The sequence below is a fragment of the Ornithorhynchus anatinus genome, chromosome 14 (assembly GCF_004115215.2).
Source record: "Ornithorhynchus anatinus isolate Pmale09 chromosome 14, mOrnAna1.pri.v4, whole genome shotgun sequence".
NCBI classification, from domain to species: Eukaryota; Metazoa; Chordata; class Mammalia; order Monotremata; family Ornithorhynchidae; genus Ornithorhynchus; species Ornithorhynchus anatinus.
In genome coordinates, this window is record NC_041741.1 from 18383565 (window position 1) to 18411517 (window position 27953).

General features: G+C 43.6%; 1 protein-coding gene across 1 annotated transcript; it reads right to left on the reverse strand.

Moving 5' to 3' along the window:
* Positions 1-1959: 1959 nt before the first annotated feature.
* TSPAN8 (tetraspanin 8) lies at positions 1960-27953 on the reverse strand. Its single transcript, XM_007666314.3, has 9 exons — positions 27865-27953; positions 27586-27760; positions 21490-21552; positions 18982-19119; positions 16309-16383; positions 16118-16225; positions 13513-13650; positions 9290-9373; positions 1960-2240 (listed from the first exon to the last, which is right to left on the reverse strand). Exons 2-9 carry the CDS (start codon positions 27643-27645, stop codon positions 2187-2189), a joined length of 720 nt encoding a protein of 239 aa, XP_007664504.1. The 5' UTR covers positions 27646-27760; positions 27865-27953; the 3' UTR covers positions 1960-2186.

Consider the following 27953-nt stretch of genomic DNA (forward strand, 5'->3'; position numbering starts at 1 on the left):
TGCTTTTCCGTAATTAAATAACAATTAAATAACGGTGGTGTTTGTGACAAGTTGAGCATTGAGGGAGATGCGATATAAGCAAATCGGGGACAGTCTTTGTCCAAACAACCTAAGGGGGAGGAAAAGCAGGCTTTTACTGTCATTATTATGACTGTCATATTTGTTATGCAGTTACTATGTTTCGGACACTGTTTTAAGCATTGGGATAGATTCCAATTAATCAGATCCCGCATGGGGCTCCATCCTGGGTGAGCAGCCAAATCCGGATGCGGGGAATGGAGCATATCCTGAGTGGTCCTCGCTACTTAGGGTTAGTGAGGCGGCCTGTGGAAAAGGTACGGGGCTGGGAGTCAGAGGGCCTGGGTTCTAATTCCAACTCCGCCTCTTGTCTGCTGTGTGATTTTGAGCAAGTCACTTCACCAGGAAGAGGAGGGAGAGGAGCACACGCAGTGTCCATTATTCAACCCACCTGCTCCCTCCTTCATTGCCAACGGTCAGGTAGCCATTTGGGGAAGGTCTCTTTGGATGTCGTCTTCATAAAGACCTAAATGACATCCATGTTGGTAGGGTCAGGAGGGAAGCAGTTGACATCTGAAGCAGCAACAGCTCGAGCTGCATATCTTGGCGGGGAGGCAGTCTGAGGTCCCCACTTTAGCCCCAGGCTCGGGGGCTGAAGCCCCTAAAGTCCCTGATTTAATCCAGCCCAGCAAGCCCATATTCACCACCTCCTCCTCCCCATTCACCTTCCACCCCATCCATCCCTTCGCACCTTATCAAAATATTCTTCCCTCCTCCCCTCCCTAACCACCATCTTCAACTCTTCACTCTCCAATGGCTTCTTACCCACTGCTTTCAAACCTACTCACGTCTCCCCTATCCTAAAAAAAAAAAAGACCTCCTAGGACCCCATGACTCTTTCCAGTTTATTGCCCCAACTCCTTCCTGTCCAAACTTCTTGAGCAAGTTGTCTACACTCACTGCCTCAACCTCATCTGCTCCAATTCTCTCCTGGATACGCTCCAATCTGGCTTCCACCTCCTTCACGCTACCGAAACTGCCCTCTCAGAAGTCACCAGTGATCTCCTTCTTGCCAAACCCAACAGCCTCTACTCCATCCTAGTCCTCCTCAACCTCTCAGCTGCCTTCAACACTGTCAACCACCAACTTCTACTGGAAACATCATCCAATTTCGGCTTCACCGACACTCTCCTCTCCTGGTTCTCCTCCTATCTCTCTGGCCGATACTTCTCAGTCTCTTTGGGGGGCTCTTCCTCTGCCTCCCACCCCCTAGCTGTGGGGAGTCCTTCAAGGTTCTGTTCCGGGTCCCCTTCTATGCTTCATCTACACCCACTCCTTTGGAGAACTCATTTGCTCCCAGGGCTTCAATTACCATCTCTATGAGGATTATGACCCTTCACTCAATCGCATGTGCCAGGGTCACCAGCCGTCGGCTGTTTCCATCTTTGCCATCCACATCGGGCCGCTACTTTTCAGGGTTCCTGCTGAGCCTATCCACCATGTGAGAAACCCTATTTGGTTTTAGCAGTTAAAATTACCCAGCCTTAATGGTAAAGCAGCATGGTCTAGTGGATAGAGCATGGGACTGGGAAGAACCTGGGTTCTAATCCCGGCTCTGCCGCTTGTCTGCCGTGTGACCTTGGGCAAATCATTTAACTTCTCTCTGCCTCAGTACCACATTTGTAAAATAGGGATGAAGACTGTGAGCCCCAAGTGGGACAAGAACTGTGTCCAACCTAATTAGCTTGTATCTACCCCAGTGCTTAGAACAGTGTTCTAAGACATAAAGTGCTTAACAAATATGAGAATTATTATTATTATCAGCGCTTCAGTGCATATTCCCCTTCTTCTCTAATGGCACCTCCTCACCTCGGTGGACTGTGGATGGGGAGGAACCTTCAAAGGTAATCAGCATCTAAATACTCTAGCCACACAAAAAACTCACCGTATGAACAAATGTTTTATTGCAAGGAAAACTGATACTCAAAGCATCAACTCTGTCTCACAGATCTCAAATATGTTTCATTCTGGAAGATATTTATGTATCTGGCTCTATGATATAATTGAGCAGAACAGCTGCTCCTGATGTCTACTTGAACATCGAAAGCCAAAAACAAGTGGGAAAGAGACAAACGTCTGACTGGTGAATCTTCAACATATCTGCATTTTCAACTCTTCCCAATCTGGAGGAGCAAAATCAGAGAAAACACCAAACCGAGGACCTAGAACATAAAGTTATAGAATTATACGACAGTCACAGAATCACTAAGTAGCAAAGACAGACCTGGAACATTTGCTCAAATAAATGCTAAGTTTTACAATTCCCAATCTCGCTTGCGATTGTGCATTCCTACCTTTAGAATCTCGTAGTCCCTTTTCTGCTTAAGAACTCAAAGAAATTTATGAGGATAAAATATGGTAGCAAGATTCACATCTTGTTTGGAATGACTGAGTACAATCTGACCAAAGACAGGGAGATAGAATCATTTGCTTCCTGACATAGAATTATAATGGTTTCTAACAGTATTGAGCATTTGAAGAAGGTCAGAAGTCAAAGAAACGTTAAGAAATGAGCTTCTAGCCACAGTAATAGGCCACACACACAAATACAAACACACTTTCAAGTAAATGCCAGCCCACAAAATAGAGATCAAATTTTTCAAAGTGTCACAGGTCTAAAAAAATGTAGATAGCCAGCTGCCTATACATCAAGCAAATGGCAAATTTTAATATGAATATCAATCAGGTCAAACTTGAGGGACCAAAATCTCTGTGTAATTCTCACTCCTCCAGAGCTACAAGATCCATGACTTTCACCACGACCGTAGTTAATGCCCCAATTTGGGAAAACTCACGTTCTGCCCTGCAATTTCTGAGTTGGGGAACACTGACCCAGTAATGACATGCCAGATCTTTCTCATTCCCTTCTCTCTTCCCCGTAGACTGCCGTTTGGATCAACTGTCACTTAAGTCGTCACTGCAAACTGTCTTACTGTACTGAGGCTTTCTAATCAATCAGTCAACGGTATTTATTGCGTGTTTACAGTATGCACAGCTCTGTACTTATTGCTTGGGAGAATACAATAAAATGGAGTTGGTAGACACATTCTCTCTCCTCAGGGAACTTACATTATAGACGGGGAGACAGACATTAAAATATATCAACTTTCGGTCAAGTGGCAATGTGTAAGATATTATCTAAGTGCTGTGGAGCTGGGAGTGGGGTGAGCATCAAAGAACCGAAGGGGTACAGACCCAAATATGCAGGGAAAGCAGAAGGGGAGACTGCAGAAGGGTGGAGAAATAATGGAGTAGTTAGTCCTGGAAGGCCTCTTGGAGGAGAAATGATTTCAGCAGGGCTTTGAAGTTAGGGAGAATACAGGTCTATACTTTCCTGGAAATGTATTTTAGTTGGAACGTCAGCATTTTTTTTTTCCTTAGGTCACCAATACTAGTACTCTGCCAGAATAAAGTTATGATTTTCAGTTTCACTTGGCAAAAAAAAAACTCTGAAAATCTGTCACTGTCCTGACCTCAAGCCTTCTGGTTTTCTGGAAAAATAGCGTTGATGGATTATTTAAATAGGCAAAATGATGAGATAAGGCAATGTGACAAAATTCACTTGTTCTGCTGCCATGTTCTTGAGATGCAAAGCGGGCATTTATCAGTTGACTCCCAGGCTAATATCACATTCTCCTATATTGTCCTGTCACACAAAGATAATCTATTCTTGTTCAGGAGATGAGGAAACAATTAAAACAGCCCAGTTTGAGCATACATATGCTAAGCTCCATGATAAACTTGCGAAAATGCCAGCCCTACCTCAAAAGAAATGCTCTCTCTGGAACAAAGTGTTCTTTGGAACAATGGCTTAAGGTTATCCTTCATCCACTCCTCGGTGACTGAATTTCTGAGAATAATAATAATGTTTCTACTCCCGTCAAGGCCGCCACTACTAGAGTCAGGACCTCTTCGTTACGGCCCAGCCGAAATGAGGAAGAATGTTTTTTTCATCATATTGGAGTGCTTGAAAGTCCAGAAGAAAGGACTGACCAAACCCAAGGGAACTTCTCTGAAATCTTTCCTGCTCTGCGGATTTCTCTTCCTTAGTGGAATAATAATGTAATAATGCTGGTATTTGTTAAGCGCTTACTGTGTGCAGAGCACTGTTCTAAGCGCTGGGGTAGATACAGGGTAATCAGGTTGTCCCACATGAGGCTCAGAGTTAATCCCCGTTTTACAGATGAGGTAACTGAGGCACAGAGAAGTTAAGTGACTTGCCCACAGTCACACAGCTGACAAGTGGCAGAGCCGGGGAAGAGTTGTTTTGTTTTTTTGGGTTTTTTAAATGGTGTTTATCAAGCATTACTATGTGCTAGGCACCATACTCAGTCCTCGGGTAGATACCAGTTAATCAGGTTGGACACAGTCCACGTCCCACATGGGGCTCACAGTCTGAACCCCCATTTTACAGGAGCGGAAACTGAGGCACAGAGAATTTAGGCGACTTGCCCAAGGACACACAGCAGGCAAGTGGTGGAGATGGGATTAGAAACCAGATCTTTTTGACACTCAGGCCTGTGCTCTTTCCACTAGGCCATGCTGCTTCTCTATATTCTTTCTCTGGCCCATAAGAGGCGGGGGACTGGATGAGATGCAATGACTGATGAGATCAGGGAAGAAGCACGGCCTAACGGATAGAGCCCGGGCCTGGGAGTCAGAAGGACCTGGATTCTAAACCCGACTCCGCCACTTGTCTGCTGTGTGATTTGGGGCAAGTCACTTCACTTCTCTGGGCCTCAGTTATCTCATCTGTAAAATGGGGATTAAGACTGAGACCCATGTGAGACAGGGACTGTATCAAACCTGATTAGCTTGTATCTACCCCAGCGCTTATAACAGGCTGGACACATAGTAAGCACTGAACAGATGCTATTATTATTATCATCACCTTGGGATCCCTTCATGCAGAGGATCGTGCAGCTTTCCTTCTTTCCTAACAGCTCTTAGCTGGGTTTCACGGCCTTTATTGTTGGATCTATTGGGAACCTGAATATTTGGAGGAATCTAAAGGAGACACTGAAAGACTGGCCTAGTGGAGAGAGCACGGGCCGGGGAGTCAGAAGGACACAGGTTCTAATTCCAGCTCCACCACTTGTCTGCTGTGTGACATCGGGCAAGTCACTACCCTTCTCTGGGCCTCAGTTACCTCATCTGTAAAATGGGGGTTGAGACTACAGGCCCGATGTGGGACAGGAACCGTGTCCAACCTGATTTGCTTGAATCCCCCCCAGGGCTTAGTGCAGTGCCTGGCACATAGTAAGCACTTAACAAATACAACAATTATTATTTTGGAGCAGATAAAGATGGTGGAGATTGTCTAAGGGAAGAAGGAAGGAATAGGCACCCCTTATGAAAAGGAGAAGGTAAAATGCTAATTGGCAGGGAGGGGTGGAGGATGAAGAGAATGAATCCGACAGGTTTTTCAAAAATATCTGCACAGTTGCCCTAAACACTAGAAACAGGAAAAATGCCTAAAGCTATAATGCTCTACGTTTCTTTGTATCATAGTTCGCTAGATTGCAAGCTCCTTGTGGGAAGGGAACATGTCTACCGAATCTGATTTACTGTACTCTAACAACCACTTAGTAGAGTGCTCTGCACACACTTAAGTGTTCAATAAATATGACAATTGTCTTTCAGAAAAATATGCTCAAGTCTAAAGGTTAGTGCAAAGCTTTATATGATTTGTTCTAAACCATCAGTGATCTGCTTGATTATGAATGAATGCTTCAGTAGTACTTCTTGAGCTTTTACAGTGTGTCGAACACCGTACTAAGCAAATATACTGTATAATGCAATAGATTTGGCAGACGTGCTCCATGCCTTTAAGGAATTTACAGTCCGATTCCAGCGTCGACACTTACCTGCTGTGTGAACTTGGGAAAACACTTAACTTCTCTGTCCCTCAGTTCCCTCATCTTCAAAAATGGGCTTCAATACCTTTCTCCCTCCTACTGTGACTGGGAACCTCATGTAGGACTTATCTTCTACCTACCCCACCACTTAGTATAATACTTGGCATATAGTAAGCACTTAAATACCAATATTAGTATCATTATAATTATTTAAGCTAAAAACTAGAGAGAAGCCGTGTGGGCTAGTGGAAAGCGCACGGGCCTGGGAGTAAGAAAACCTGTATTCTAATTCCATCTCTGCCAGCTGACTGCTGTGTTACCTTGGACAAGTCACCTAATTTCTCCATGCCACTGTTTCAACTGCAAAATGGGGACTAAATGCCTTTTCTCTTTCACTTGTAGACCGTCAGCCCAATGTGGGGCAGAACTGCGTCTGACCTGATACTTAGCATATAGTAAATGCTTAACAAATAGTACAATTAGAAAAGAAAGTTCTGGCCATCGGCTTGATTTAGAAACCGTGACTCATAAATTGCTTGCATCTAATCTCCACTGTGGCATAAATATAGAGCCCCTATTTCCCCTTCTTCACTGAGGTTTATAATCAGAGGTTTACTTTCACGTGTATCTTTGAGGCAACCACTAAAATACCTAAATGTGTAACAGACGCCCCAAATGCCCCATAGATATACTGTCTAATGAATAAAGAACTGTTGTCCTGTTTCTCTTGCAATTTGATTTCCTGCTGTACCTGGATAATGTATCTGTAGCTTGTTGGCAATGTCTTCGTTCAGAAATCAGCAAGTTTTATTTTCCATTTTTTGAATTTTAACAGAGTATGTGAAAATTCGTCTGCTCGGGAGGATGATGGAGTAGTTTACATTTTCATTGCTCCTGAAGTGTGCCTTATAAATGCAAACTAATCCCAATTTATAGGCAAGGAATGAGTCCCTCAGGATGGAGAGATTTGCTCAAGCTAACAGTAGTCAACTGTGAACCTCTCTAAGGCCTTGCCTGTAACAGTTAGCTCTCCATTCTTTTTAAGCGAGGTGAGAGAAGTCAGACATGCACATAGTTAGCAGGAAAGCATGGACGTGGTTTAGACGAGACGGGGGCTGGGAACGAGAAGCCGAGCCAGGAAAGTGCACTATCTTCTGTTTTGTTCATTTATCAGAAATCAAACTACCGACAACTACGGCAATTTGAGTCCAGGAAGTCCCCTAATCCACGGGGATGTGATGTCCCACTAGTCATTCCTGGGTATCTCTGGCCTGTTGCCCTTTCCTGGAGATTTGACTGTGAACCCCCTTATTTTCAAAGTATCTTAAATTACCTTGCAGCCTGGGATGCCACAGTCTTGGCTCAAATCTCCCCTCCTGTCCCGAATGAACCAAAGAGAAGAGCCCTCTATAAGGACAGCTGGGAAGGGACTATAGCTTTTCATATGAATAAGAAAATTCTGAAGGAATGTCGGGAAAACAGAACCTCGATACTCATCCCAGCAACACAATTCTCATGTAAATATTCTTATACTCTTCTATGTCTCCTATCCCTAATTTTTAATGTCTGTCTCCCGCTGTAAGCTCTTTGTGGGCAGTGGATCGCATTCACCATTTTTTTAATGGCATTTGTTAAGTGCTTACTATGTGCCAGGCACTGTATTAAGTGCTGGGGTAGGTACGAGATCATCAGGTTGGACACAGTTCATGTCCCATAATGAGGTTCACAGATTTAGTCCCATTTTACGGATGACATGACTGAGGCGCAGCCAAGTAACTTGCTCAAGATCACAGATCTCTTGTTCTGTACTTTCTCAAGTGTTTAGTACAGTGCTCTTCACACATTAATCACTCGGTAAATAACTTTGACGGTTTGATTCCCCTGATAAACTTGAAAGGGATTGTGAAAGAGTTTAGCTGCATGGCTCCTAAATTAAGCAAGGTCGCCCAACTCCATATTTTCTAGGCAGATTCAACATTCCAGATTCTAGGATCAAAATCAACATTATAAGGGATTGTACCCCTGGCTCCCTGACTCTGCTCCTGGTGAGGACTTAGAGGTGAGCAACTCCAGAAGACTCCAAGACTACACAAGACGAAGCCAACCAGTGCAGAAAGATGAATCAGAAAGATGAAAGGGTGATACTTCGTGGCCGCTGAGAGCAGACAAGACTTCTGGAGGCTTCCAGGATGGAGAATGTTTTGAATTCTAGGACAGGAATTCCTTCCCTGGGAAGTTTTTTGGGGGGTTTTGTACATATCTGTTAAGTGCTTACTATGTGTCTGACTCTGTAGTAAACACTGGGGTAGATAGATTCAAGATACATAGCTTGGACACAGTCCCTGTCCCACATAGGCTCAGTCTTAATCCCCACTTTACAGATGAGGCAACTGAGGCATAGAGAAGCTAAGTGACGGAGGGGGATCCCCTGACCTCGTTGTGCTATTTCCACTCCGTCACGCTGCTTCTCAATGTTGTTTTGTCACTGAAGAAAGAAGGGTGAAGGGAGGAAGGGAGCTGAAGGTGAGCTGACTTGGAACTTGCCTTAGCCCATAGGGAGGAAAAGTATTTTCGGGTCAGTCCCATCAGGACTGTATCCATCAGGAGAGGAGAAGACCAGGAGAGTGTTTAAGGAGAAGTCCTTGTGGATACAAGAGTTTAGGCTCCTTCAAGGCTCATGTCAGGGCTCTCACACTGGATGATTTTTCCTGAGAAGTCCGGGATCCCCGGGAAGCAACTGCGTCTATAACCATTCCCGGCCCCCATCCGGTTAGACTGCGCTAAATTACGGCAGTGGAGTTTAGGAAGAAGAATACAGACATATTCTGGGTATCAGGTGACTATTCTAATCCCAGATCAACCTCTGGTCTGCTGGGTCACCTTGGGCGGTCCCTTAACCTCTTTGGGCTTCACTCTTAGACTGTGAGCCCTATGGGGGGGCAGAGACATTGCGGGTTTGAGGAGGAAAAAGAATCTAATCACTTAGTGCGTATTTAGCGCTTCATAAATACTCCTGGAAATGAAGAAAGCAAATCATAAAATGAACTCAAGGTGGTCCACCAGACTTATTTAGCAGCCAGTCCAGATGAATCCCAAACTGAGAAAATGAGAAGCAAAGATGTTATAGGGTGGAAATGTGCAATAACAGCTTCTCAAACAGTTTCAGTTCAATGAATACTTCCTGTCCCAAACAAAGTTAGGAAACAGATTCCAAGTAACTAATCAAAACTAACAGGAACCCATTCTATTATCCGGGACTTTATTTTGATTCACTGTTTCCAGTAGTAAAGTAATCCAGGTGGGGCACCTCCAGCTTAATTCCATTTAGGGGATCTATCAAAAATGTACGGTACCTCCACAATGGCCAATCCAAATGCAATGCCAGCAACTATAAGGAGGTTGTTCTTGAGGTATTCCATTATCGCAGTTCTGCACGACTACAAGAGAAACACACATCAGTTGCAATCACCAATGGTTAGGATGCTGAATGTTTTAAATGGTTATCTAGAATCTCACGAAACACAAACACAATCCTTCTACAGGGGCAGTTCGAATGTGCTGTGGATTATTCAACCTCAGATAGTTGAAGAATTCTGTTTTAACCTACCCAATTATTTAGTAGAGCGCCCTGATTTTCAAAATGTACAAGAGACACTTACGATCCTATCTTCGAAAGCTCCCTATAGACTGTACGTTCCTGTAGGAAGGGAGCTTGCCTAGTGTTTAGTACATACAGTAAGTAGTCACTAAATACGATCGACTGATCGATTAACAGTCTAGAAGAAGGAAGCCATCTACTTTGGTTACATGCTAGAAAGACCGCGTGCTGAGAGCAATTGCCGGCTTTTTGAATATCGTTTGTCGTGCCTGCTGTTGGGATGAGATTTGAAAGCGCTTAATACTCTGCACACAGTAAGCGCTCAATAAATACGACTGAATGAATGGAGGCCCCAAAACTTAGGACAGGAACCTTCTCTGAACTGACGATTTTATGTTTACCCAATATTTAGTGTGGTGCTCGGTATAGTAACTACTCTACAAATAGCTTTGCACAAATTGTTTTTATTTATGTATTGGATAAATACCATTTACTCAAAGAAGAGTCGGAGAACCAGACACACAACTGTACTGAAACTCATTGCTTTAACCTAACCAAATAAGTTCTGAGGAAAATGGTCATAAAAGTGTGATTTGTTAAGTACTTTCTCTGTGCCAACCACCGTATAAAGTGCTGGGAAAGATACGAGACAATCAGGTCAGACACTGTCCCTGTGCTATACGGGTTGACAGTCTAAGGGGGAGACAGAATAGGTGGGTGCCGAGAAGTGAAGTGACTTGCCCAAGATGACACAGCAGGCAAATGGCAGAGGCAGGATTAGAGCCAAGGTCCTCTGACTCCCTTCACTCCTCCAGGCCATGCCGCTTCCGCAGTCTTTCGCTCTCGGCATCCTGACACGCATATTAAGCTTGGAACCATTTATTTCTTTTTAAATAGCTCAAATCCTCTGCCAGTTGTTAACAGCATTTGAAAGCACATTTCACAGCATGGAAGAGATTCTGCACAAGTTGCCAAGACATACATCCTCCTTGTGACAATTTCAAGCTGGCAAAGATGATCAAAATTTTTCAAGGCTGCAGAGTCCTCACCCCGTATTGTAATGTGTTTCGCCATACATTCCAACAAATAACCCGAGGAAGTATTGAAGTCTTTTAAAATTTAACTGTGAGATTAATGATATCTAATAAATCCCATTTATTATTTTGAGGTTTTTCAGATAAATGGATTATCTTTGCAAGAGGAAAAAAGAGAATGTGAATTATGGTCATTCCGATGTTCTTATTTTTCCAGACTTTTCTCAAATGACACAAGGCAGATGGAAATATTTTATGGATTTATGACCTGCCTTTGGGAAACTGGGGCAGCACAGAGCCTATATCCAGCTGAATCGGGTGGATGTGGAAGACTAGTTCTTTTAAAATTTGGTTGAGAACAATTCTGGAGATTTTTCAGCTTCTCAGTTTGAGAAGAAATGCTGGAGATTGAAAAGTTGGAGTTAGATGCAGGTTTTATTAACTGGATACATGGATGAAATTTGGATCCCAGAAAGAAGAGAGTTTTAATGAAAAGTCCACAGTTTGGAGAATGGCAATGAAAAACACTTTAAAGAGGTGGCCGTGTTGTTTTCTTGGTTAATTTCTACTTTCTCTGGAGGTCAATTTCTCTCACTGGAGCGGGAAAACTGGACTTGCTAAAAAAAAATTAGTTTTATAAAATTCAGTTTCTGGAGGAATTGAGTGCTTTATTGTTGGATTTTTTAAATATGGCTTTAATACCATCTTTCATTTCCATATTATTTTATTCCTATTTGGGATTTTTTGAGTTTACCTAAATTTTTGCCCTCTTGATTCATATTTATAAGTGTGGAGTATTTGTTTCATCTTTTAAGGTTTTTAGTAGCCAGCTAGAATAACCCAGTTTAAGGTAGCAATCAAGGTAGCAATTTTGAGGAAAACCAGTATGATTCAAGATGCTGATCAATCTATTTCCAGAGTAATCTTATGAGAGTGGAATCTAGTTCTACCTGCTATGGCAGCCACCTAAATCTAGATTTCCTCCTAATTTAGGCACTTTCCCTCAAAGAACTATGTCCCTTTCCTTTCTTTAAAAAAAGTCTTCCTCAATTGGAGGTCTCAAGGGTAGAGAAGCATGGTGGCTTAGTGGATGGAGCCCGGGCCTGCTGCGTGACCTTGGACAGGTCACTTCAATTCTCTGCGCTTCAATTCCCTCATCTGTAAAATGGGATTAAGACTGCAAGCCCCATGAGGGACAGGGTCTGTGTCAACCTGATTAGCTTCTATCTACCCCAAGTACAGTACACATTTAATATCATAAAAAAATATCACCAGGCTACCAGCCTCTTACTTCGGAAAGCATTAATTTTAATTTATGTTTCAGCATAAACTTTCCAACACGCAAAAAATCCCATATGCCTGCAGGTTGAAGCCTTTTACAGTACAAATACTGAGAAAGAAGATGAAATCCGTTTTCTTTCCCTATTGTATTACAGAACAGATAGCTAATCTCCAGAGTCTTGAACCAAAAATAAAAAAGTCCCGCTTTTCTTTGGATTCTGAATAACGTTAGTTATCAACCTCTTAGACAACACATTTTAGAAAATAGAGAACTTCTACAGCATTTGCTTTTAGGCTAACAACTCCATCTCCACTAATAATAATAATAATGGTACTTGTTAAGCGCTATGTGCCAAGCACTGTTCTAAGCACTAGGGTAGATTCAAGTTAATCAGGTTGGACACAGTCCCTGTTCCACATTAGGCTCACACTCTTCATCCCCATTTTTTACAGATGAGGTAACTGAGGCACAGACAACTTTAAGTGACTTGCCCAAGGTCACAAAGCAGACAAGTTGTGGAGCTGGAATTAGAACCCATGACTTTCTGACTCCCAGGCCTGTGATCTATCCATTAGAAAAGCAGCGTGGCTCAGTGGAAAGAGGCCGGGCTTGGGAGTCAGAGGTCGTGGGTTTGAATCCCGGCTCTGCCACTTATAATAATAATAATGTTGGTATTTGTTAAGCGCTTACTATGTGCCAAGCACTGTTCTAAGAGCTGGGGTAGACACAGGGGAATCAGGTTGTCCCACGTGGGGCTCACAGTCTTAATCCCCATTTTACAGATGAGGGAACTGAGGCACAGAGAAGTTAAGTGACTTGCCCACAGTCACACAGCTGACAAGTGGCAGAGCTGGGATTCAAACTCATGAGCCCTGACTCCAAAGCCCGTGCTCTTTCCAATGAGCCACGCTGCACTTGTCAGTTGTGTAACTGTGGGCAAGTCACTTCACTTCTCTGGGCCTCAGTTACCTCATCTGTAAAATGGGGATGAAGACTGTGAGCCTCACGTGGGACAACCTGATGACCCTGTATCTACCCCAGCGTTTAGAACAGTGCTCTGCACATAGTAAGCGCTTAACAAATACCAACATTAATTATTACACCAGAGTATTATCAAATACTTTCACCATTTCAAAAATAGATCATGCTTAACAAGCAAACCCACGAGCCCACAAAAAGCAACTGGGTTGTGACACTTTCCCAATAACTACTCTTTATTCTATAGACCTTGCCTAATCTCATTAATAAAAGTCAAAACCAAATGAAATTACATTTTGGATTAAATCCACCCTCAAGAAAATTAAATGCTATTTTCTACATAATTTTAGGCTAATGCATGAGTATTACTCACCCATTCAAGACTTTTACATTCTCTCCTTAGAGTTTAAAAAAAATCCTCAACATCAAATGGATATATTTTTGTCACCAGATGCTTTCTATGAATTAGATCTTTAGTGCCACGCGTTTTTCTTATATTCACAACTACTTTCCACAATGCAGTGTAGAGCCCTTAGCTCGTAGATTGTCACTCCAGGAAAAATAAGATTACCAAAAAAATTTCCATTTTCAATACCCTATTTCATTTTCCCCCATCATTCTGGTGGCAACCACTCATGAAATAATAAAAGTCCTTAACTATGTTTAATCCAAATCAGAGCTCACCTTTTGGTAAATATAGATGTCTTCCTTCCACTTCAAGCATTTGTCTATAACCTCCTGGGGACATCTACAGCTTTCATAATGGTTTTTAAAGTTATCTCCCCAATCTTCATATCCTTTGACTAAGCCACAGCATTTATACTGTTAGAAAAAAGAGGTTTTGAGGAGAATTTCTAAAAGTAGAAAACTTATTCAGTGATAATCAATCAATCAATCAATCGAATTTATTGAGTGTTTACTATGTGCAGAACACTGAAAAAGCACTCAGGAGAATACAACAGAGCTGGTATATACATTCCCTGCCCACAGGGAGCTTACAGTCTAGGGGAGGAGACATTTTAATATAAATAATGAAATTATGGATATGTTCAAAAGTGCTGTGAGGCTGGTGAAGGGAGGTGAATAAAGTGGCAAGGTAATAGAGTGCTTTAGAGCCTAAGGCAAGGAATTTTTGTTTGACAGGGAGGTGGACAGACAACGAGTGGAGTTCCTTAAGGAGCGGGGAAACACGGATTGAATGATTTTGTAGAAAAATGATCTGGGCACAAGAGTGAAGTTTGGACTGGAGTGGGGAGAAACAATTGTGTTAGCAGTTTGGATGGAGAGGGAAGAGCAGATTTTAGCCACGTTATGAAGGTAGGACAGGATTTGACGACAGAGTGAATACGTGGACCGAATGAGGAAAACGAATTGAGTATAATGCCAACGTTACGGGTTGTCCACGATGATGAGAAAGTCCCGGGGAGGACAGGGTTTGGGTGGAGGATAAGGAGTTCTGTTTTGGACATGTCAAACAGAACAAGGGTTCTGTTTGCGGTGTGGGCGGGACAACCAATAAAAGATGTCCTGAGGGCAGAAGGAAATGTGAGACTGCAGAGAAGGAAAGAGATAAGGGCCGGAGATATAAACTGTGGCATTTGTTAAGCGCTTACTATGTGCAAGGTACTGTTCTAGATATAGATATACATTTGGGATATAGATTTGGGAATCTTCTGCATAGAGAATGATAGTTGAAGTCAAGGGTGCGAATGAGTTTTCCAAGGGAGTGGGTGCAGATGGAGAATGGAAGGGGGCCTTGAGGAGCTCCCACACTTTGGGGGTGGGAGGCAGAGGAGGACCCCCACGAAACAGATTGAGATAGGATGAGAATAACCAGAGGATCGATATCCTTCTTTTAGCAAATGTTAGAATCCAATAGAAGTTAATATTAGCAGAACATAATGAAGAGATGTTTTACAAAATCCATTTGAAGTCAATTTCTTCATGTTCACAGAATATAAATGGACATGAATAACTGGCCAGGTCTCCGGAATCAAAGAACGACCTTTGGCCTTTGGCAATCGTCCAAGGAAGTACCGGGCCCAGAGTCATTCAGGCATACTTCCCAACTGTGTATCGCCTCTCCAGCGGAGGAAGCATCAGAGAGCAATAAATACAGGAAACCGAATAGTCATTTGGGCTTGCTACAGTCCCACTGACCTCTCGAAATATCCGAGTCACTGTTCCATAGACCCAGGGATACCAGCCGGGGAGATCGTCACCTGGGCCGGCCACGACACCGAGATTACTACGAATAGGAGATGGCCCCTCGTGAATCTGAACTGATCCAGTCCCCACGGGTTAGGCCAGATCCAGGTAAGCCTCAGTGACCTAGCAATCAAGCCGGCACCATTCTGCAGTTGAAGTTCCACTTCCATAGTTTCATTTCCACTCAGGAGACTTCAATCTTTTAGCTGTGACCGTGTTTATTCGCCACCTCCCACTCTGGACTGTAAGCTCATTTTGGGCAGGGAACACGTCCACCAATGTGTCTCAAGTGTTCAGTATAATGCTCTGTGCCCAATGAAGCGCTCAATCCTATTGACTGATCGATCGATCACTTCTGGCTTTCAGAACCACTCATTCGCATAAAACAGAACAGTTACACTGTGGGTAAAAATTTCATTTATAAAAAGAGAGAGTGATAAATTCAGTTGCAACAGACCACTCAATACATTTCAGGTAAACTGCAAACTCTGCCTTCCCAAAGACTACAGAAGTTTGGCAATTTACCCAAGTCAGCCACAGATGATGAGCACAAGTGGCAGTAGCCTTCCCCAAACAAGGAGAGCAAGTTTTGATTGGAGGATTTCTCCAGAGACAACCATTTTGGTCCCAGCTGTCTGATGGCTTAGAGCATCTGGGATCGTCAGCTAGGCTGGCTCCCTAAGCAAAAGTCGCCAACACCCTCTCCCTCCCAGATCCTCAGATGGCATCTTGGCAACTCTGAGAACATAGGCAAAGGAAACCGAGGCACCCGAGTATTCTGGGATTTATGGTACAGAACACTGAAGCGACAATCACTTAATGCCCATGCTCCAAGCCCGGACATGGAAGTGAAGAGGAGCACTAAGCTGTTAAGCTCAGGACTGATTGATTTCAGGTAGGCTCACCAGACAGTCACGGCATCCCAATTACAGGATCGAGCTCTTGACCACTGGCCTGGTCAGCCTATAAAGGTCCAGGACAGTTCAGGCTACTCCGAGCTTAAGTTCTTTTCTTTCTAACATGAGGTGAACGGAGATGGGAGGCGAGGACCTCCCTGAATCTTTAACAAGGGTTTGCTCACCTTCTTCTGAAATCCTTTTAAAAGATCCTGAAATTTTTCAGATTCAGGCCCTGTCAATAGTAGAAGGGGTAGTTTTTCTTCGACGGTCTTGTTAAAAGTCCGTTCAATCTGCAAATGAATTTAAAAAGAACGTCAACCACCAAGTGATATTTCAGGTAGTCTGGGGGTCCGAACGGCATCTAGGTACGCACCTGAGGATTTTTTGTGACAGCTAGGGCCCCTGCCACTACCTGAAGAATCAGTATCAGAAGCAATCCGCTGAAAAACTAGAACGGGAAAAGAAAAGAATGGAATGTGACTTCCTCTCATTCAGTCGTCTCTCCCTCCCTACTAGTTCTCTCTGCTCCCCTCTCACTACACCTCAGCTCTCTCCTCTCCTCTCAAGCCATCTTTACTCACTGTGCCTTGTTCTCGTCTCCTTTGGCTCACACCCTCCCTTTGGCCTGGAACTCTCTCTCTGTACATCCAGCAGACCACTTCTCTGCCATCTTCAAGGCCCTTCCTATATCTCCTCCAAGAAGTCTTCCCTGCTTAATGTCTCATCTCTCCACCTATTTCTTCCCCTTCCACCACCTCAAGATTTTCAACTCTTGAGTCCTTGAGTAAACACCGGCACATTCACCCTCCCACAGCACTTATGTGTGCTTTATACTCTATTGTTTCCCTTCCCTTATTTTATTTTATTGGTGGTCTCCCCGACTAGATTGCAAGCTCCTTGAAGATCAGGATTAAGTTTATTTACTCTATTGCACTCCCAGGAGTTTAGTTCAGCGTTCTGTATAGAATAAGCGCTGAATAAATATTATTGGCTCATTGAGTAACAGAAGACAATAAAGTAGCATTCATTTTGCCTCATGGTTACCACTTGACTATTTTAGGAGTTGATCGACCAATTAGTGAATTCTCGTGGCCCTCAACTTCCACTGCCCGCTTCAATTCCTGCTATGGGACCATTTCACATACATAGTTCCTCAGCCACTAGATAATGACTGAAGGGAACGCAGACAAAACTCAAAGTCTTCCGGTGTTGCTTGTGGTGAACTTGTAAGGTTTGGTCTTGGGACAGATTGCCACTGTCGGCTCATCTGAGATGTGGGGTCACTAGGGGTTTCGTACTTTCAGGTGGATCATTTGGCAGTAGGTAAAGCAAGTTTGGATCCAGTTAGTGCTGTGGTCAAGCAAGTGAATTACAAAATGCCGAGGCAAGACATTTACTTCAGGGTTATGGGGTGAGCCATGATTTACCCAGGTAGGGGGGCTGACTTCTGGCCTTGCACCATACCCCCCCGACCGGCCCTGTTGCTAAGGGCAACCTGCTGCCCTAAGGGCTTAAGGGGAGCTGGGGGCCAATGTCTCATCTTTCCTGAGGCTCCTGGGCCACTATCAGATTGGAGTCAGGGGAAAACCATGATATTGGGGGCTATCCATTCCTTCCAACATTCCCGTCCATATTTATGGCTTTCCCCAAGCTGAACAGGGGAAATTAGGGAAATTAAATCGTTATTAAAAGCACCTCTCCTCCAAGAGGCCTTCCCTAAGCCCTCATTTCCTCCTGTCCCATTCCCTTCTAGGTCACTTTTCACTAGGATTTGCACACTTTATTCATCTCTCCCTTAGCCCTGCAGCACATATGCACATATCAGTACTTTATTTATTTATATAAATGTCTGTATCTCCTTTTAGACTTTATGTTCCTTGTGGGCTGGGAATGCATCTACCAACTCTGTTATACTGTACTCTTCCAAGCACTTAGGACAGTCCTCTGCACACAGTAAACACTTAATAAATACCACTGATGGATTGAACTGATTGGCATAATCCTCCTTGCTGTGGAGAGAAACTGCTGGTCTGAGGAGAAAGCGTTTATAAGAATGTCACATTTACTTGGAAAAACTCCATCTGACATGTTTCTGGGAATGTTTTACTTCCTCAGATTTCTGGGCCAAGAAGAGCAAAGGTCCCATCTCACCCTAAATATTTTCAGTCAGGGTGACTATAATATTCCTAGTGCCACCTGCCACAGGACTTAGTTCCCAAAGTTCTAATTGGGAGACTTTTCCTGCAGGCAGTATCTCACTCAATCAGTACTATTTACTGAGCACTTACTCTGTGCAGAGCACTGTACTGAGCACTTGGGAGGTTGGCAAGGGCTCCTGATAAGGCTCCCCTGCTGGAGGGGGTTGGCTACCCCTGGGATTTACCGGCCAGCTTCACCCGGGCTCCCTGTCACTCACACAGCTCATATTGAACCTCCCTGGACAGAGAAGGTTGTGGGACACTGAGTGTGAAGCATTGGGTCAGAGTCTAGGGCTGAGGAGAAAAACTGCTGGTAGCCATAGGAGGAGAAACCAGGGGTGCAGTTCCAGCCATTGGCTGAGGGACAACTAGGGCAGGCTATTTTAAGGGCTAGAGCAGCTCCATGTGCTTGACTACGTAGGTTCCCAGGCACTGATCAGCTCAACGCTACCTTTCTGCCGCTGGTGGACGGGGGGAAGGAGGTAAATGTTCTTCTGAGACAAGGACTCCGGACCCCTAGGCTACTGAAGTTTTTCCAGACCCTATTAGAGTTAAGTGGCTGCCCAGTGAGGAGAGAAGCGCCAAAGTCACCATGCAGCCCAAATCTGAGCCACCACCACAATACCCATGGTACTTCCAGCAAAAATGGGTAGCCCACTGCCCCGTGGATTTACATCCCAGCACGATCAAGGTTACACTGGGTCTTCCCTCTTACACGCCTCGGTTTGATAATTCAAACCTTGAAACAAGAAACAGGACTGGTGTTCAGTGCAGTTTGCAAGCCCTGTTGATTCTGGGAAGGAAACGAGAGAAGCACTACGGTGTAGCCGTTTGACCTTTAAACTTACCAGGGCAAGCATACACTCGCTTTCTCTCACAGCTCCACAGCAGCCGAGGAAGCCCAGTACCATGATAGTGGTGCCCACTGCAATCAATAGGTCAATCGCTGGATTCAGATCCACTTTGGACTCACCTGATTTCAGAAACTGAAAGCAAGAAGCGGTTTAATCAACCAAAGACTCCAAATCATCTCTAATTTGTACTAGAAGTTATTTGCTAAGTGCATTTTTCTACAGAATGTGGAGGTGAGAAACAGAAGGCACACTTGCTAAGGAAGTCTCAGAGCTAAATTAAAGGGAGATGCAGAGTGGCCTACTGGGAAAATGTACAGGCCCGGGACTCAGAGGACTTGGGTTCTAATCCTAGCTCTCAGGCCCGGGACTCAGAGGACTTGGGTTCTAATCCCAGCTCTCCTTATTTGCTGTGTGAACGTGGGCAAGTTACTTAAGTTCTTTTTGCCTCAGTTACCTCATCTGTACAACAGGGACGGAAACTATGAAACCCATGTGGGTTGTGAACCCCAGCACATAGTACAGTGCCTGGCACACAGTAAGTGCTTAAGTAAGTGCTTAACAAATACCATTAAAAAAAAATATCCCAAGGAATTTTCAAGTTGGAGGGGGAGCAGCGAAGAGGAAGGACCATGACATGAGCAAAGGATTGTGCGTCTTCTCGGTGAGTTCTACCTCAGTCTGTATCTTGGGATAATTCACAGTAGGGCTGTCTTGATTTGGATCAGTGACTCTCTGTAGAATTCAGGGAAGACAATACTTTCTTCAAAGGAAAAGGGCCATCACTTGGTGGAGCCAATTCGTCCTATGAATATGACCGGTCGTGGCTGTGCGCTATGGGAAAGAATCTTCCTCCCCCTCTTATCTTTCTTTTGCTTGTCCAGGTTGCCAATCCTACATGGAATCACCGCCTCCACTCACCCTCTTTGGCCCTCAGCCTTTTGCCCAGGCGTACTTCCTCTGTGCCTACCTTTGCAGATATTAGTTGATATAGCTCACGGGAAACCTATTTTGCCAACACTAATATGTACTGTAGTTCCTCCGGTAGAGACTAAACACAGACAGGATATGTAGCCTTAAGTCGCTTAACTGGGGCAGCTTGTCTGATGCCTAATTCACTTATTCCCTGCTGAGAAGTAATGCACTCTCAAAGGGATGGAAATTCTCCTTTAATCCGTCCAATGTGTGTAATTTCTTAAGTAAATCTTGGGGTTTGATCTGTGACCAGTGAGCACCGTCGGGGAAAACAGCGTGCCAGCCAAATAACGCAGCCTACTCACATCTTAAATGGACCAAAATTTTGCAGATGGAGTCAGCTGCCTTAGCTCGGAAGAAGGAGCTGATCTGACCTCTCTGAACGCTTAATCTATCCACCTACCTAAATCCACGGAGAGACTCAAGTCAAGATCACATAGTTCAAACTGGAAATTGAAAATGTAATTCTCAAGAGCATGGATAGACAAATGAGCTCTACTATTACCCCAGGCGATAAAAGATGGACAGGAGGGCAATGGTTATCCATCAGGGTCTGGGGGCAGGGGGTGGGCAGAAGGGCACTGACCTAAAGGCAGAAGTCAGCAAACAATCCCTCACTCCACCAACACACCATGTCCTGCCCCAGCCAGGAACTTGCCTCAGTTAGATTTTCATGGCAATTGGTACTGGTAGCTGAGGAGAAAGTGACTGCTCAAATAGGCTAGCTAGTTGCCCGGGGAACAATTATGTGGGGCAGGAATAGGTGGGTTATCTTATCTTTCTACTAATGCTGGAGTTACATTCAACCTCATACAAATTACCTCTCCTCCACTCCTCTGTCTTGCCATCCTTGTTTTTCTTGGAGGGGTCTGTGTGTATCTTTTTAATGATATTAGTTAAGCGCTTACTACGTGCCACATAGCAGATATCCCTCTTTTTTAAACACCAAAAGTAGTTTCTATGGTGCAGAAAGAACAAAGCCCAGGGGGACAGCCAATGGGGAGGGTCATACCATCCCAGAGAGACTCCTGTCCGATACCTGTAATGGATGCTTCCCCCTATCTTCTACGTTGCACTGTTTCACACTGCAAGCCCACTGCCGGGCTCCCAGGTTTCGATGTTGCCGAAATACACAGGGTTACTGTGACAATAACTGAGACGTAACTTCACAAAAGAGTAAATGAGAGGAAATTCACCAATGAGGTGAATGTGTGGTGGACCGAAGCAGGGCATTAATATATGGAAATAGTTCCAGATGCTCAGCAACTCAGGGCCCTGATCGGTGACCCAGCGAGAGAGTTTCGACTGACGGCTGATAGGTTCCTGGCTCAGGCAATGAAGCTTTGCATGGTTGCACTATGCTTACGTATAACAAAATAGTTTGGGCTTTCCCTCCATCCCGGCATCGGCACTCTAGAGGAATAGAGAAAAGTACAAACACACATTTCCTCCATCTGAAGAGACGGGAATTCTGGATCGCTATGTTGTAAGATACAACCTCCTCTTGTCCCCCAAAAGAATTTATTTTACCTCTTGACCGCTGTTGCTTATACGAAGCCAGACTGATACTCCCAGGATAAGAGAACCACATAACTGGAAGGAAAAAGATTCTATTAGAACACAACTAGGGTAAACTCACAATTCCCAACCGCACATCCAGATGGTTGTAAATATCTCTCAAGTCTAGACTTCATACGGACTACGGGTGTGGTTTATGCAGATTAACTACAAAAATGTCACTGTACGCGTCTCTTCTTTTTGCAGGTTCTCTTCTAAGGTTTCTAGGTTCCAAGCACAACCTATTTATGTATTGTTAAGCAAAAGTATCTCCACTGGTAAAGACCAGTTTCCCAATCTTTCCATTCCAAACATGGGGTTTTCAGAAGACAGCATTAAGCCGGTGATCGGTCCCATTGGCTTAAAGACAGATATCTTCGCCAGTTCCGGGGGTCCATCTCTTCAACAACCAAATGATGCAACAGCTAGCAATCTGCAAATTATTCATTCAAGGTGCAAGTAGTAGAAGAAGTAAGAAGACATCGGGACATCGACAAAATGGGGTTGATATATAACTATGTCTCAACTAATAGTTTGTGAAAAGAGAAGTTTCCTCATATGTTTTTCACGTGTTTGCTTAGTTCGAACCCCCCACACACACATTCTTCATACCAACCCTTCCCACTTGCATGTCCCCTTCCTGCCTACCCTCCCCTAGCAAATCTTTAACCATCATAATGACTCTACCAGGTTATTTAATTTGGGCAATTGCCAGCCAATTCATAATGCGGGAAACACATTTTTCTTCATCTAAATAAAACCCTGGCCTTGCAGGTTTTTTGGATATACATCATGACCCCCAAGCAACGAATGAACCGATTGCTTATACTCAGTCCTGGAGTAAACCATTTAAACTTCTTCACAAAAACAATTAGATTTTTCTATCACATTTATAACAGACCGTTTTGCTAAAGTTACCCTTAAATATAAACCAGAACAAAGAACGACTGTTGAGTTTACGGAGCTGAAACTCTTTAAAACTGCAATCGCTGTGAAAATCTATATTCACTTCTGAAAAGAAATAAGCATTTTCTCAGGCACTTCATTGTCCGTAAACTTGTGAACCTGATTATTACAATCATTGGGAACATAACAATAATGTGGCCCAATCAATCAATCCATTGACATAATTTATTGAATGCCTGAGTTGTGGACATGGAAGCCTACAAAAGTAACTAACAACAGTAAGAGTCTCAAGCAGAGTTGCCTCCTGGAAAGAGCATGGGTCTGTGAACCAGAAGACGTGGGTTCTACTCCCTGTTCGCTTGCCTGGTGACCTTGGCCAAGTCATTAAACTTCCCTGGGCCTCAGTTATCTCATCTGCAAAATGAGGATTAAATCCTCCTCCAATTTAGACAGTGAGCCCCATATGTGCAATCTGATAAACTCGTATCTAGCCCAGCGCTTAGAACAGCGATTGACACATAGTAAGTGTTTAACAAATACCATTAATAAAAAAAGTCACACATTCTCTGCCCTTCAAGGAACTTAGAATTTATTGTGGAGCCAGACAAAAACTACAGAAAGGAAAAGCAGGAAGAAGTGAATTTATATCATCTTGAATTTTTTTTCCCGAGAAATAACTCTAAGAAAGAGTAAATGGGGTAAATACTGGTGAGTTACACGAGATGAATTTGTCAGAGCCTTCTCATCTTCCTTCCTAACCGCTTCTCTCCTCTTACCTGCTTTGAGAAGCAGCTTGACCTAGTGGAAAGACTGGATTGGGAGTCAGAGGACCTGGGTTCTGCTCTCGGCTCTGCCACTTCCCTGCTGTGTGATCTTGGCCAAGTTACTTCACTTCTCTTGTACTCGGATCGGGATCTTCGGGCATTTGACAGTCGCCGCACCCATAAACCTATGGCCCTTAAATCCATAATCCTTAAATTATTGATTTCTATTTATGCCTGTATCTCCCTCTTGATTATAAGCTCTTTGTGGGCACAGAATATATCCACCAGCTCTGTTGTATCACCCGAACACTTGGAACACTGTTCTGCACACAGCTGTTACGTTTTACAGCTTCCTCATCTGTAAAATGGGGATTCAAAACCTGTTCTCCCTCCTATTTTGATTAAGAACCCCATGAGAGACAGGGACTGTGTCTAACCTGATTAACTTGTATCTAGCCCAGACCTTCAAATAGTGCCTGACACACAGTAAATGTTAAACAAATACCATTAAAAACAACTTTTTGTATCTCAAATCGATAACACCAACATCCTCCCTGTCTCACAAGCCATCAGTATGGGCACCATACTCAACTCTTCCCTATCTTAAGTGCCTAGTACACTACTCTGCACGAATAAGTGTTCAATAAATACCATTGATTGATTGTTTTTCAAGTATTCTGGTCACTAAATCCTGACAGTTCTTACTCTATATTTGCCAGATCCAACCCTTACTCTCCACACAAATATCATTCATTCAGTGATATTTATGGAAGATTAACTGTATACAGAGCACTGTATTAAACACCTGAAAGAGTTGGTGGACACTTTCTCTGTCCAAAATGAGCTTATACAGAGTTATGACCTGGTCCAACTTGATCTCCTGCAGTTCTCTACTTAAGCCCTCCAATCTGGTGTCTGCCTCCTTCGCTCCACAGAAAGAGCCCTCTCTAATTATCTCACCAAATCGGACGGTCTCTGCTCCATCCTCATCCTCCTAGACCCATCGGCTGCCTTCAACACTGTGGACCACCCCCTTCTCCTGGACACATTATCCAACTTTGGCTTCACTGACACTGTCCTCTCCTCGTTCTCCTCCTATCTCTCTGAGGGCTCCTTTTCTGTTTCTTTTGCAGGCTCCTCCTCTGCCTCCCACCCTCTGTCATTGGTTGTCCTTCAAGGCTCTGTTCTTGCAGCGCGGCTCAGTGGAAGAGCCCGGACTTCGGAGTCAGAGGTCATGGGTTCGAATCCCAGCTCTACCACTTGTCAGCTGTGTGACTGTGGGCAAGTCACTTCACTTCTCTGTGCCTCAGTTACCTCATCTGTAAAATGGGGATTAACTGTGAGCCTCATGAGGGACAACCAACCTGGTTACCCTGTATCTCCCCCCGCGCTGAGAACAGTGCTCTGCACATAGTAAGCGCTTAACAAATACCAATATTATTATTATCCACACCACTCCCACCTCCACATCTAAAAGAAAATCCTTACCGTCGGCTTTAAAGCACTCAGCTTGGACCCTCCTATCTTACCTTCCTGATCTCTTACTACAGCCCCCTCACACATTTTGCTCTTCTAGTGTCAGCTTCCTCCCTGTGCCCCCAATCTCCTTTATTTTGCCACTGATCCCTTTCCCACGTCCTCCCTATTGCCTAGAAATTCCTCCCCGCTTCATAGACACCAGACCACCACTCTCCCACTTTCAGAGAAGCCGCACAGCCGAGTGGAAAGAGAGCAGGCCTGGGAGTCACAGATTCTAATCCTAGCTCTACCACTTTTCCGCTGTATGACCTTGGGCAAGTCCCAACTTCTCTGTCTCATCTGCAAAATGGAGAGTCAATACCTGATCCCCCTCCTACTTAGATTGCCAGCCTCCTTTGGGAACTGATTATCTTTTATCTACCCCAGGGCTTAGCTCAATGCTTGAGACATAGTACAACTTAACTAATACCAAAATTATTATTATGATCATTATTCAAAACCTTATTAAGGTCAAATTTCCTCCAAGAGGCCTTCCCCGATTAAAAAAAAATTTGACTGTCTTCCCCATTAGAAAGCAAGTTCCTTGAAGAAATATGTCCGTTGCTCCTTATTTCGACAGAAGATACAAGTAATAGACACAGGTGGATAAATAAAGCAAAATAATAATATTAATAGTGGTATTTGTTTAGTGTTTATCACGTACCAAGCACTTTACTAAGTGCTGGGGGAGATGTAAGATAATCAGGCCCCACATGGGGCTCACAGCCTAAGTAGGAGGGAAAAGAGGTATTTAATATCTGCAGATGAGAGAACTGAGGCAAAGATAAGTTAAATGACTTGCCCAAGGTCACACAGCAGGTACATGGTGGAGCTAAGATTAGAACTCAGGTCCTCTGACTCCTAAGCCCCCTGTCCTAATAGGCCACACTGTTTCTCACATAAATGAAAAGTCAAGTTTAGTTAAGTTATGGTAGCTGAAATATTGGCATGGCCAGAAGGACGGAGAAGAGGGAGAGGACCGATTGACAACAGTGTCTTGGAGAAGGATTTTGGGGGGGAAGGTTTTGCTATTCCTTTAGGAGAATTAACTCTCAGTCAGTGGCGTTTATTGAGCTAACTATGGGGAGAATACTGTACTGAACACTTGAGAAAGTACAGTAAAACAGTTAGAAGACACGTCCCCTGCCCATAACAAGCCCTCATTCACCTTATATCATCTGTCCAACTTTCAGGGGAGAAAAAGTCAATTACTGATTTGAAAAGGACAGACCCTTTACACCTTTCTGACTTATGACCACTTTCATTTTAATTAGGAAACCTGTCGGCACTTTCAGTCACCAAGTCATTCAAAAATGTAATGAAAAAATTAAAACATTTTCTTCAGTCCTCTACTGGAAGAAAATCATCTTAATAAAATAAATAATAATAAAATAAATATTCCAGCATTTGAGCTTCTGAATATTTCATCTATGAATACACAGGCTTAGAGCCCCATGTGGGACAGGGACTCTATCTGACCTGATGAACTTGTATTCATTCCTGATTACAATGTATCTACCCCAATGCCTAGAACAGTGCTCAGCACACAGTAGCACTTAAATACCATCGTTCTTATCATTCTTCTTCTTCTTATTATTATAGCACTATGGACTCTGATTCATGCCAGCGTTGTCTAGTGGATAAGCACAGGCCTGGGAGTCAAAAGAACACGGATTCTAATAACGGCATTTTCTCTTGTCAGCTGTGTGACCTTGGGTGAGTCACTTCATTTCTCTGTGTCTCAGTTATCTCATCTATAAAATGGGAATTAATGCTGTGAGACCCATGTGGGACACGGACTGTATCCAACCTGATCGGCTTATATCTACCCCGCGGCTTAGACCAGTGCCTGGTATATAGTAAGAGCTTAACAAATATCATCATCATCATCCTAGTGCCACGGTCTCCGATTCATATTCCTCATTGTCACGGATCAACTGTATTTCTTCCCACCACTGAAGTCGGTGGAAAGTTCTTATCTATTTCTTTTTCTTTATATATCTATGGTTTTCACATATTTCTCCGAATTACACCACGGTTTTCCTTCCAAATCCCAGCAAAGATGAATGTGTCATGGGCTACTTTCATTTCTACCCTTCCGGGTATCTCCCTCTTCTGAGCCAAGCGACCAAACTCATGGCTTAGTCCGAGTGCTTAGTACAGTGCTTTGCACACAGTAAGTGCTCAATAAATGAGTTTGAAGAAGGGCTGCCTTGCAATACTAACAAATCGCTCTCATTCAAAATCTTGGCAAAGCGAGTCAGGCCCACTTCCAGACCTTCAAACAGCACCACTGGCGCTCAGAAAGTACACGTAATTAATTGACTATTGTGGTTCCTTTTCTCTTGGATCAGTCCTCGGCCGTTGTTTTTAAGGCTCTGAAAATGTGCCCTTTCTCATACAACTCCTCACCCCGGGGCTTTTCCACCATCCAACTGCCATTTTCTTTCAAACCAAGTAGAAACAGTTGAGCTTAGGGAAAGAGACCGGGAGAAGAGCAAGAGGAATTTTCCTCTGATTTCTTTTCCAACAATACTGAAATATTTATACAAATTTCTCTCCCACAACCTCACCAAAGAAACCAAAGTTAATCGATCGCATTTAGTGAGAGCTTGCTGTGTGCAGAGCAATGTATTAAGTTCCTGGGAGAGTACGCTAACAGTGCTTGGCACATAGTAAGCGCTTAACAAATACTATCGTTATTATTATTATAATATAACAAAAGAGTTGAAATGTTGCTGTAGAAAAAGGCACAAGCCAATCAAAATTTACAGAAGGGAAATACATTTTCTTGTCTCAATTAGAGTCTAATTTAACTTACGATTATCATTTCACTGTCACTTCCCTTACTTGAAAGTTGTCATTAAAAAAGACTACTTACCCAGAAAAAGAAGTTGAAGATAAACATTGAATATTTTATACAGCCACTCACACCTGCCATTTTTAAAAATAGCAAAAAAAAACCCAAATTCTTTGAATTTAGCTTTTCTTTTCAGGAGTCCCTCTCCTTCTGAGCAGAGATATGTTCTCGATTAAGTTTCCTCCTACTGCCTTCTCTGAAAAAAAAACAAAGAGGAAAGGAGAGAAAGAAAATAAAGACAGTTTATGGAGAGGATAAAAAATAAACTGAAAAGTTTCATAAGGCGGGGTGCTATCTCACTGCTGTGGGTTGGGCAACGGATTTACGGCTCCTTCCTCAGAGTTTGGCTCCTCAGAAGTCAAACGACATGGAAGTCGAATTTGAACAAG